Source organism: Zonotrichia albicollis, chromosome 3, assembly GCF_047830755.1.
Source record: "Zonotrichia albicollis isolate bZonAlb1 chromosome 3, bZonAlb1.hap1, whole genome shotgun sequence".
In the NCBI taxonomy this organism is placed as follows: domain Eukaryota; kingdom Metazoa; phylum Chordata; class Aves; order Passeriformes; family Passerellidae; genus Zonotrichia; species Zonotrichia albicollis.
Window position 1 is genome coordinate 55883626 of NC_133821.1, and position 12706 is coordinate 55896331.

The 12706-nt window shown below is 39.0% G+C and overlaps 1 protein-coding gene across 1 annotated transcript in view; it reads right to left on the bottom strand.

Moving 5' to 3' along the window:
- The window catches only part of NID1 (nidogen 1), a 43395-nt gene that overhangs the window by 20858 nt on the left and 9831 nt on the right, over window positions 1-12706 (bottom strand). Inside the window, exons 5-12 of the mRNA XM_014267453.3 lie at window positions 12065-12214; window positions 10569-10820; window positions 9239-9439; window positions 7187-7432; window positions 6071-6214; window positions 4858-4986; window positions 1896-2039; window positions 1030-1152 (exon numbers count right to left, since the gene is read on the bottom strand). Of these exons, the coding sequence (XP_014122928.2) occupies window positions 1030-1152; window positions 1896-2039; window positions 4858-4986; window positions 6071-6214; window positions 7187-7432; window positions 9239-9439; window positions 10569-10820; window positions 12065-12214 (1389 nt within the window). The remainder of the gene's footprint in view (window positions 1-1029; window positions 1153-1895; window positions 2040-4857; window positions 4987-6070; window positions 6215-7186; window positions 7433-9238; window positions 9440-10568; window positions 10821-12064; window positions 12215-12706) is intronic.

Sequence of the window (12706 nt, forward strand, 5' to 3'; positions counted from 1 at the left end):
GAATATAGAGGCAAAATAAAAAGATTAAGTCTCAGGTGGTAACATCATGCCACACTGACAAGCACGTTGAAGCAAGCACCTCCACTATTAAAAAATAACAAAACAACCCAACCAAGACACCCAAACCCTTTCTCTCCTTCTGGCTCTAGGATATTCTTGTTACTCTTGACTGCAGTCTGAGTTTCAGTCTCTTGAGAAATGCCCACCAGCAAGAATCTTAGAGGAAGACGAATTTGGTTTGAATATACTGAGAAGTTAGGGTTTATTTCCTGGCTGAAAGATTCACCACCTACAAAACCTGAGTGCTGTCCCATAGGTTTGCCATGCTTTTGAATTAAAGTAAAATAACAACATTATGTTGTGCTACAATGTTCTTTCCTCTTTCTTTTTTTTTTTTTTTAGCACACCTTCAAATGAGTTTTATACCTCAAGCTTCAAAGTACAACAGATAAACACAAGTGTGAGGGTAAAGAACTTCCTCCTAAATAGAGAATAATCTGGATAAATACAGAAACAAGTAAGTGCCAGCTGGAAACTGTAGTCTTTCTAGACCAGAGGCTGTATGTGGCATGTAGGCATCTAGATCTTACTGCAGACAAGAGCCTCATGACTTTGGTCTCATTTTTCACTTTTCTCCTGTAAATATTGCATTAATTTGCATTGCCAACAATTCGAGATATTTTATGGTAAGTGATTACTGAGTATGCAAACCAAATCACCCCCACAGTCAAACCTTTACACAAGGCAACTTCAAAAGATAGTATCAGCTTGGGGCTGAAAACTGCTGGGGATAGAATAAACAAAGCATAAAATGGGACATTGAACAGGACATAATGAAAAAGTGATAGCAGTCAAGATACAGTTTTGACACAAGCTTGGTAAAGTCCTAAACCTGAAAGACTTGAGAAGAACAAAGACAGCAATGTGGAAGTAGGCACTGTGTTTCAGAAGGTAACAAAATCAAGATATATATCCTCCAAATCCCAAATTATATTTCTGGTCCGACTTTCAAGTACTATAGAATTTTACCTCCTAACACACATCGGAAACCATCCCCACGATAACCTGCCTTGCAGTGGCAGCTGAAGGACCCGGGAGTGTTGTAGCAGAAGGCATCTGGATGACAGTGGCCCTGTTGACATTCATCTACATCTGTAAAAGAAAAGATCAATCTCAGGTGACTGCTCCTTCTGATGGACAAATCAGAGTGATGAAATAAAGTACAAACCTATCGCATTTTCAGGCTCCTATTTTAGGGTAACTGATTAGACATAAAGACAGTTCTTGGGAAATACATCTAGTACAGAAATGCAAGGGACATAAAAAAAGGGGGCTGAAGAAGGGGAAGGGGAAGCATGCCTGTATTTTAGTACCTCTATCTCAGCAAATCCCAGGATTCCCCTATCCCAAAGGGTAATAGACATTATTAACTCACACAGTATTTTATACATACATGTCCATATTTCCCAAAGAAATGACTTAACATAGCAAGAGAAGTAGGATTTGGTTAGCCTGTTTCCAACATGTAATTAGGTAAAGCTCCCCCACTGCACTCAGGCTGACATGAAACAGAATGCAATTTTTTTTTAATATATAATCAGAGTATTATGTTTCACCATGTTTGTAACTTAAACCAATACAGTGCAAACAGTTGCAGCAGACAAAGGTCTGCAGCTGCAATTGTCTCATATTGGATCTTCTATGAATCAAACATTGAAGAGTAAATTCAAAAGTGAGAGGAGGAAAAGAGAAATGCTTAATAAAAATTTCTGCCTCAGGAACTCAGAGTAAGAAATTTCTTACTTGAGATGACAAGTAGATATAGGACACAGCAAAGAGCAGCCCAGCAGTGCAAGGCAGAGTATCAAAGCCCCAGAATAAATGGTGCTACCCACCCTGACAGGCTCGCCCATCTCCGGAGAAGCCGGGGAGGCAGGTGCAGATGTAGGCAGACCCTCCGGTGTACACACACTGAGCACGCTGAGGAATGTCACAGTTGTGTGTGCCCCTCTGGCAGTGGTTTACCTCATGCTCCACAGCTGCAGGTTAAATGTGTTAGAGAGGAGATGAAAATCTGAACTTTCCTTCTCAGTCTAAGCCTCATAGTAAGTTCATACAAGAGAACAACATCTGTGAAAGATTACAGGAGAGAAAGGAAACAAGGAACTGAGAGGTTTTTGCTTGGGGATTGGGATTTCTTCCTTTTTTTTTCCTCTAAAATCTCCCCTTTCAGTGGTGTTAAATCTTATTAATGTTTTACAATGAATTGACTGTCCTCAGCACCTCACAGGTGCTTGCTAATATAGAAAGGGGCAGAAAAGCTACCATAGTGACAGATCCCAATATCCATATCAGCTTTGGTTGTGAAAAGGAGTCCTGAATGAAGAAATGTAAGGCATCTCACTGAGCTAACTCACATGTTAGCTAAGTGGCCAGTTCACTGCATTGGGAATTATTTAGATGACCTGCTACACTAACCTAGTACTGACCCAGGGCTGCTGTCACTTGGCAACAAATAGGAGCTGTGACTCACTCAATGGGAGATAAAAACATTTGTCAACTACTGGAGAGATCTGGGACCAGACCTGCAGCTTTTCATAACTTTCTCATGTTCACAGCTGTGGCTCTGAAAGAACGGCACTACTTTGCACATAAACTGTTTTAAGAAATTGCTGGAGCTCTGTCTATGCTTACCTATAACATCAGAGAAAAGGGAAGGAAATCATGGTACTGGAAACAGGAAGAGGTAAAATACTACAAAAATTTTGGGCCTGAAAATAGGGTGTCCAGTGTGTACATCTAGGAATAGAGTTCCAGCTGCTCTAACAGAGGCTGCTGTAACACTGAGGCTGTCTTTACACAGTTATGACAAGGATTTGAAAAGGGGCCAAGACATGAGTTTACAACATTCATTTCATCACAGCACACAGATGGAAACTACCACAGTGTCAGCAGGGAAATAACAAAAATCTTCTATCAGAGCCATATCTGAAAACACTAATTTTGTCTGTTTCTCTGGAGAAAATGACATCATTGTTAGAATTATTAATATCTTTATTTGATGAAATAAGTTTCAGATTAAAAAGAAATTCATTAAAAACAGTATTATAGATAAATAAGGTAAGAGTTGGAGCTCAGAGGGAGTCTCCAAGTCTTTCTGTTTCTGATCCTACAAAGAGGAGGACAAGATTTATTTACAACTCTCTTATAAAGTTACTTAGTGAATCACACAGCTGGTATGAAAAAAAAGGGCTGGTTCCAAAGGAGCTGAGTCAGAGCTGCTATCCCAGAGCAAATTGCAAAAGCACAGAGGGTTGCTGTTGCCCCATTTGGGGTTCATATTCTTGGTAGGTTATAAGACCCTCGACCGCGAAAAGATTATCATGACATCTATTTTCAATCAGTTGGGAAACTAGAGTTTATCTTCCCTCTCTTTAGCCTTAAAAATGCAATTTGCTTTTAGTTGAAGGAAGGGATCAAACTGAAATCCTTCAAGCTGGGCAAGGAATTACTTAGCACTTGCTAAAAGTGGAACATCAGCTTCATGGGAAACTGGTAGAGTGAAGCTGGTGAGGTCATGGCTGGAGGGAAGAATGTTCCCTTTCAGGTCCAAGTCACAAAACTTCAGTGTTGGACATAACGGAAGGGACATAAAGCTGCTCTTCCACATCTCACCCTATCCCTTCCAGTGGCCTTGGTAGAAGGAGCTGCTTTTTCTGACTGTTCTGTGAGAAAGAGAATTAGGGTGTACTGTGACTTAGGGAACAGACATGAATTGTAATTCATACTGGAGCAGAGAAATTTGGCTTGTGAGAGAGTGTAATACACAGCATGCAAAGTCACAAACTCCAGGAAAGTAATGCATCTCTCTGCTGTAAGATGAAGGCTCCTCACTCTTTGCTGAAGAACAGTCTTTGCTATAATGAGCAATGACCTGGATGCATTAGCTGATCAAAGGGTAGCTAAACTTCCACCACAAAGCTGTCACAACAGAAGCAAAAAATCCTCAGCTGTTATCACTTCTTTCCAAAAGAAAGAGGAACTTCCAGCCACACTGGTAGTATAAAGCTTCCAGCCATACTGGAAGAGTGTGTATAGATTTTTTTGGTAGAGAATTACAGATTGCAAAGACTCTAACAAAAAAAAAATCTCCATCCTATCCTGACAGTTGCAGCTCTAGAGGTAGAGTCATTATCCTTTTTTTGTTATTTGTCATTATCTCTCTTCTATCTACCATTTGTGGATTCCTTTTTCTGAAAGGAATTTCTACAACTTGAGTGAAAAACAGGGCAAAGAGGAAAAAGAAAATATATCCCTTGTTAGGAGAACATTAGTCTAGCAAATACAGATTAACTCAGGTTTCCTCCAGAAAAAAGTTGTTAAATGACAGAAAAATAAACTAGTTTAGGTGACAACTACTGAATTTGATTTTTAATGGTCCATTAAAAAAGAGCTAAGAGCCAAATTGCAAATATTTTAACAGTGAAGTGATTTGCAGCTACAACTCTTTTTTATCATGATAAATTATCACTTCAGAATAAGTCTGCAATAGCCAAGACACATTGGTTTAGAGTTGTACACTATCTTGTCCAAGGGATGAATTTGTAACTGAAATCTCATCTGTTAAATTGAACTCTGGATTAGACATAAGCAGCAAAACACAAATCCCCAAAAAGTCCAAAGCACAGCGCCTAGAAAATGCAGGAAAACCCGGTAATCATGAGCTGCAGTACAAAGTCCTGAACCCCACTCACACTAAAGATCAGCACAGATCATGAAGCAGTATTTTCTATCCCTGTGAGATGGATCACAGCCCAAGGGCTGGTGGGCAGTGCTTTTCAGAAACATGAAACTCACCGACACAAGTCCGCCCATCTGCCGCAAACTGGTATCCCCCGACACACTCACAGCGGTAGGTTCCCGGCTGGTTGTTGCAGTCTGCATTGCTGCCACACAGCCCTGGCTGCTCTGAACACTCATCAATATCTAGGGTGTTAAAAGGATCTCAGTTATTACAAAAATGCATTTAATATGGATGCCAGAAAACCAGAAACTGGGGAACTCTAGGTTAATAGCAGTCTCCTGTACTTAGGCCATGGCTTGGACAGACCATACCTCTTAAGAGATATTAATAACCTGAAAATAAGTTTGGAGGTAACTGTGACCTCAGTTAATCTGCACCAAAAAGAAGAAAACAAAGCAGGAGAAGTTCTATCATGGAGTAATAAGGAGATACCACAGGAAATTGCAGAAGAAAGAGAAGCCAAAGAAAATGCAACCTTAGGTGAGCAGAAGCAATGATAACTACTGGGGGAGCATGAACTCTAGGAAAGGCTTCCGCCTTCATTATTCATAGACATCTCTAACCCACTGCTGCCCAGCTCACAGCATCAGAGGAGTGGAAGGCACAGAGTGATGCCACCATTTTCAGTAGCAAGTTGTTTAAAAGGTTAGGGTGGAAGGAGAGTTGTGCTTTGGGTTTTAAAAGCCCCCCAAACTTTTTTAGGTAATAGAGATGACACATTTCATTAATGCACGTTTTTCTTGAAAACACGTATTAGTGCTGTGCTTTGATTGCAAGGCAAAAACCCAAATACATTAGGAACACAGAGTAGAATGAACTGGGAAATATGAGTCTTTTGGAACAGAAATGGATTTTCAAAGTAGATTGTGAAAAAGCTGATTTCAATGAATTGCACATATCTGTGCTCTGTCTGCATGTGCATTTCCTATTTCTCATCTCCCTTGAGACCTTTTAACCTAGTTGACTCATTTTAACCAGAACTTGCATTACAGTAAAGTTCTCACAACTAAGTTCCCACGTATTTTATAAAAAGATGAACTGGGTGGGATAGATGCTTTTCAAGACAGGAAAACATACTCTTCAAGACAGTCAAACCTGCTTACTTTGATTATGGAGATACATAGCCCAGCAACCCTCTAACCTTAAAATCAGCCTCTCAGGGCAGTTCATTTTGCTGGAATGGCTAGCCCTGAGGGTCAATATACCCCAAGTAATATAAATTGTACACTAGCTTTCATTTTGCAATGTATTGAAGTGTTTTGATACCGTAACAAACGTTTCCATCTCCGCGGAAGCCAATCGAACATTCGCAGAAAAAACGATTCCCAGTTCCCGGACGGCACACGGCATTGGTGTCACAGTTATGAGTGCCAGTGTAGCAAGGATTCCGGTTAATATCAGCAGAACCATCTGCCAAGAGAGACCATATTTAGCCTTGATGACTCTGTCCAAGTAATAGCACCCATTCAAGGCCAGGAATGAGGTTCCAGGTTTAATGCATTTCCAGGTTTAATGTGCTCATAATGCACATTAAACAAGGAAACACATTTTTTGCACCAGGAAGAAAGGGCCTTGCAGGTGATATCTCAGATATGTATTTAATAGCACCTGTATTCCTTGTTACTTGTACAGAGGACTACTGAGTTAAAAAAGAGCCACAAAAACCTCTCTAAAGAACAAGATAGAAAGAAAATTCATTTTCCAGTCACTGACACAAGACTCAAAACACGATTCCTAACAGCTTGGTTTATTCATTTAATTAGCAGAACTTTATTTTGTAACAAACAAAAGTGAACACAGCCTGGTTTTATACTCATCTGGTGTGCATTTTCAAATAATCTCTTTGCTTTTTTTCTGCTATTAGTGGAAGCTTGGACAGCTCATCTAAAAAATACCTTTCAAAAGCAGCCTACAATTCAAAGACAAATGCTATGTTTCAAGATAAATGATAGAAACTCATCCATGGTAAATCTCATTCCCCTCTTTTGCTCTCTTCTCTCTTTTTTGGGGGAAAATGTCCCCCCCCAGAAAAATGAATAAAGGAACTACAAATTAGGTAAAGATGAACAACACACTCCATGCATCCAAGTGTGAATAGATTCAAGGTCGTGTATTGAGAGTATTTCAAGGAATTAGACATAAACCCCAGTGAATTTCAACAACACAGCATCACTTAAATTCTCTTTCTCAAGTAAAAATACAAATTTTCAACAATTCCATTTCTCTCCTTCACTGGTGGATCTGGACTGCTACTAAATAATGAAATTAATTTGTGTAATTCATTAACACCCATCTAGGGCAGGCTAAAAAAAATTGATGACTGCTCTTAATTGCTTACAAAAGAGAAAAGGCAAAATTTGTATACCTATATAAACTACGTACCACTGATGGGGCCGATGGAATTGCTCATGGCGTATCGCAGGATCTGCTCATCCCTGTTGTACAGGACAAACACGCTGTCCACTGAGAGCTGCTGAGTGGCAGGAGCAGAATGGGGGGTGTCATCGTGGATGCATTCATCAAAGGAGATGGTCTGGCGCCACTGGTAGGCACCCGTGTAGGTGGCAGCCACTCCGTCCCTTTCTGGCTCTGTCACCGTGTACTCCCTCGAGGACGATGAAGTGATCACTGCGACACGACAGCAAACACACTGATCAGAGCAGAGACCAAAAGCACCCTGTCAAATGCTATCTGTAGACTTGGGATGCAGTCTGTGTTGTGCAAATGGGAATTTCAAAGGCTAGAAGCTGCAAAAGGGGATGTATTTCCATGCAAAGGAACAAGCACTGGAGTATACTCACTCTGTTCTCAGGGCTCACAGTTTTTAGAAATGAGTAATTTGATATATTTTGACATATTTAAAAATTTCAACTTTGTGAATTTCTAAGTAATGAAAGGAAAATTCAACTCAGCAAACTCAGATTGCTTTAGGTTCCTTTTTAGATCTCCAAGCTAAGGACAGTCATCTCACCAGCCTAAACTACATCCACTTTTTAGTTTATTGTAGGCTACTAGCCTTGGATTTTAACAGAGACCTGAAGAAGCTGCATGTCTGAGAGCTCCTGCATGCTTCATAACAGTTTTCTATACTAGGAAAAATTGTGAACAAAACTCTTCTAAAAGATCTGGGCTTGTGGATCTTCCCACTGTAGGAAAGGTCCTCAGAACACCAGTATTCTTTGTTTGGACACCAGAACACACCTATATCAATCCCCTTGCAGCAGCTGGCTAAAGCTGGATTTCTGCTAAGTCCATTAGATATGCCATAGGACAGCAGATATGCAGCTGTTTGAGTCCTGGTAAATCAAACCCAGCCAGAAGGAAATCTCCCTCCAGCCCCTGACTTTACCTCCATGGGAACAGCATTTCTGCCAAGTAGACAACTGTTGTGTAAAGCAGATACTGCCCAAACTCTCAAGTTGTTCAGCACAAAGCAGAAGCTTCCTGCTGCTTCCACTTCCTCCTCCTCCCAGTCCAAAACAAAAGGCAAAGCACAAGCAGGTTCATCACTGGCTATCAAACTCGGATATTAGTGAAAATAAGGCAGTGATGATGTAACCACAATATTTTCTAGCTCTACTGCACCCTTGGAGAAAAGTGCAGTATCTCCAGAATTCATGTGCATGTGGGTGCACAACAGGCTGCTTCATCTGTAGTATTCATCTCTTTGACAGCAACAGCAACACTCCAACCTCACCTCTCCACTTTCTGTATTGAAACACCCATCATTTTATCCAGGAAGAGGAAAGCAAAATAAGCAAAACAAGATTGCCCTGTAAATAGTGAATGAAGAATGGTTCTCTTAGGAAACCTAGGATCTGTGATAAAGGAATTGAGAGAGAGGACTACTGAAGAGACAATGTGGGAAACTGATAAGGGAATTGAGAGGTAATTTCCAATTGGTTGTTAAAATTCAGCTCAAATAATACTGATAAATGCTTGCAGAGTCATTGTAACGAAGATAGTGGTAAACAATGGGTTTAGTCTCATCAAAGCTCACAGCTAATGTCACAAAGATCACAGGTAATGTCACTTAATGACATTACCACAAAAAGCTATATGCCAGTACAGGGCTAAAGTACAGGCTGTGGACTTAGAGAAAAAACCTTTACCCCAAGTGTACCCCTTGTACACTGCCATGAACAGCATAAAAAAAAAAGGTCAGCAAAAAGGGAAATCAAGAGTGTTTTGCAAACAACAGTTCAGAGAAAGTTAAAACTGTATTTTTTTGATGAAAATATTAGAAATATTTGCATTGTCCCACTCAAAATCCACCTTCTTTTGAAACCTTTTCATAAGGGACAAAATGCAACTTTCTAAAAGTCAAAGAGTCCTAAATACACTTGTTAAAAAGGTAATAAAAGAATGTTTTTCAGATAGTGCACAAAGCAGAGATTAGGACATTCTCATCATTTCATTCTTATGGAACCTTACCAGAACTAGAGGTGTGGTAGAGCTCGGTGTAGGGCTCTATATGGACTGATGCCCCAGATGGGATCTCAGGAATTCTGCCCTCCATTTCTGTGCTGATGGTGAGGTGACCATGCTCATCAATGCCACTGAACTTCTGCTTTACAACCAGCTTCTCATTGTTGCCAAGAAAAGTTACTTCTGTCTGCCGTGTAAACTCACCACCTAAAGAAAGAGAACTGGTTTAACACTAAACTTAATAGAGGTTTCCAATTCCTTCTATTCCAAATATTGCTTCTAATAGATAAAATATAAATTACTATTGTCTGCAAATGTTGATGTAGCAAAATTGCTAATGTCTTGTTTTTCTAATGAAATAACTTTCAGAGGCATACTGATAATATACTTGGATACTGCAAGCAATTTTTTTAAGCACTGCACATAATAAATCATAAATCCTTGCCCTGAGGCATTCTTTTTAATAAAATTAAAAAGAAGTTCTGACTAAGCTTATAGCAGTAGGTCTTTTCCTACCATTTAAAAGGAAATTTTAGAGAAAATTTCCATTAGGAGTACACAGAGTTAAAAAAAAAAAAAAATCAAAATCCAGTACATCTGTTTCCAAATCAAAACCAAGTGGAATGTATGTTGTAAATTCCAGAACAAGCTCCAAACATACCAAATCCAAGAAAATCCCAAACCAAAAAGTTATGTTCAACTGAATTCATATTACAAGTCTGTAAAGGATCAAATTTTCAAGAGAAACACGTGTTCTGCTAGAACAGATTGAATCTACAGCTTGAATTCACAGCAGCATAACCAACCAGATTTGGCCTTAATCTCTTTTCAAAAGCTCAAATTGTGAGCAGGGGTTTCCCTCAAACTAGCTAACAGAGTCATTTGCATGTCATGCAGCAGCTGTTTCTGTAAACTGCTTCAGACCCTCAGGAGGTCAGGTTACTGTTTCTCTTTTGCTCTGTTGGTACGTACAATCAGAGATTTAACAAGTTAAAGCTCTTGAAGATGTAGGAGAAGCTTTTTATAGTAACTACGTACACTCCAGTAACAATTCCCCTAACAAATCTTTTTAAAAATCACTTTCTTGAAGAGAAACTGCCAAGTCAATCTTCTCTCTAACACACTTAGTTGTTGTACACTGACAGTAAATTAAAAGGTCCATTGTCTATATATTGTAAACAAGAAAAACAGTGAGAAATTTGATTAAAAAAAACCATTTTGCAGCTCAGAATAGATGTGTGTTTTCACCCTATATTGATTCTAAATACAGATTCCTTTTCTATCAAGATAGAGGAAAGCATAACAATTTTGAACATTACTTTAATTTAGAAGTTACCAGTAATGCTGAATCCATTTTTATATCCTTGCTGTTCCACAGCAAACATCCATCCTATGATACCTCCAATAGAGGCAAGAGGCAGTAAAGAATACCCCAAAGTCTCTGGGATTGTGCTGATGGCAGTGTAGGCACGTCCTTGGTTCATCACAACATAGGAGTGGAGATCAGTGTTCTCAAACACAACTGGGACGGGGTTGTTTCCTACAAAGATTCTTCCTCTGACCTTGCCGTTGACTCTCTGAGGAGAACCTGGCGAATCAATGCAACACATCAGAACCAAATAACAGCATTCTCATGCTCTCCAAGGAACATGTCCAGAGTGTTTGCAGTGTTCAGTGCTTAGTGTTGAAATAAATGGCAAACAAATACTCAGAATTCAGACAAGAAATTGCCATGTGCTCACTTGCTTATGTAGACACATGCAAGGGTCTTGTCTTATGTGGATGATTAAATGGTCAAATTTGCCTGAAGAGATGCTCTTTATCCTCATTGAAAGTTCTGTCTGCAAAGATACACTGTAACAGTGTTATAAAGTTATCTGGCAATAAGTGGCAAACAAACTCCTTAAGATCACACTTCATATCAATACACACTGAATGCAAATTTGTTTATTCCCTATTAAGAGACTAATGCCATTAGGCATTAGAATAATTTACCCGTTATCCTAATCTATTACATTTCTTGGCTCTGAACTATTGGCCATTTTGAAGACTGTCGGTGTTACACAGAAGTAGCTATTTTGGATTGCTAATTTTCTCCTGTTTATAATTTCCTAAATGGAAGTTTTAATTTCATTATCATCAGATCCTTCTTTTCTTTCTATGGAAAGCTTTCAGTTCATAAAACTGAATTAAGTATTAGGTTTTGCTTTCCTGGTTTATAAAACACAGTCTTGCAGTAAACTATTTGAGTTGCTGAAATGCATCTATGCTCTGAGCCAAATCACTATGAGGATTACAAGTGTATACATAAGAAATTCCTTCATGGGTTTTACACGGGAACAAAGTTTAAATGGGTATTTAACAGAAATCTGGCAGATCACCCTTTAGTAAAGCAGCTTAAGAATCAAAGAGGAGCCATGCTCTTTGGTTCAACGATCAAAGTTAATTTGTTCATCACTTTGAACTGTCCATTTCTAGAGTGAGAACCATATCAGATTATAACACGTTGGTACTTCATGACTAATTCTAGGAAATAGCACTGGCTGTTACGTTTTCTTTTAAATTATGTCAGTTATAGAAGAAGTTTATTTTTTCCAGAAAGTCACATTAAAATGCATAAAGCCTATAATTGACCACTCAAAATAATTTACTTCGCTCAAAAAACCATTTTGAAAAGTAGAGCTCACTGATTCAAATGCCTTTCACTATATCCCAGTGATAAGTCTTTCAAAAAGTTCTTATCAGGTCTTTTCTGAAACTGAATACAGGTCACCTCATTCAAGAGCTCCATATGTAATTGTTGCTTATGTTTCTAAACTTCAAACCAGTTACCTTCTGCTACACACTGTCTGCCATTTCCTTTGTAGCCAGCAATACAACTGCAACAAAACCCGTTGGGATAATCCTTGCAAATAGCGTGAACAGAGCACTGGTGACGGTTGTTAGCACAGGTCTCTTGGACATCTGTGTGGTAGCGAAACACTGTGGAAAATAAGACCAGACATTTATATTCCATGCAGTTACTGTGGTATTCACATATCGCTGGACTAGTTTAAAAGTATCTCTGGGCTCACTTGACCGGATTTTTATTTTCTCTTTAAGGAAAGCAAACTATTGCAATTGGTATTGGTTAACCTTGCAATATGCAGAAAACTACCTACTATTTTGTAGTAAACCTCAGGGCTTCAGCTGTTGAATTATTTAGTTGGAAAACTGTTTAATTCTCACTTCAGCAGATCTACATTAACACAGATCAGTTAAAATTCCTGTCAAAGCTAAACACATAATTTTAATTTGTCCTTGTTTCTGAATCAAAACAAAAAGGGGACTTTTTAACTTTAGAACAAAACATATCAGTACAGTACCCAGGACCATGCAGCAACTGATGCACCCTATAATCCCAACTGTTTTACCCTATTATTTAGTGAAGATCACAATTCTCACACCTGCTTCAGGAAACAATTAACATCTGGG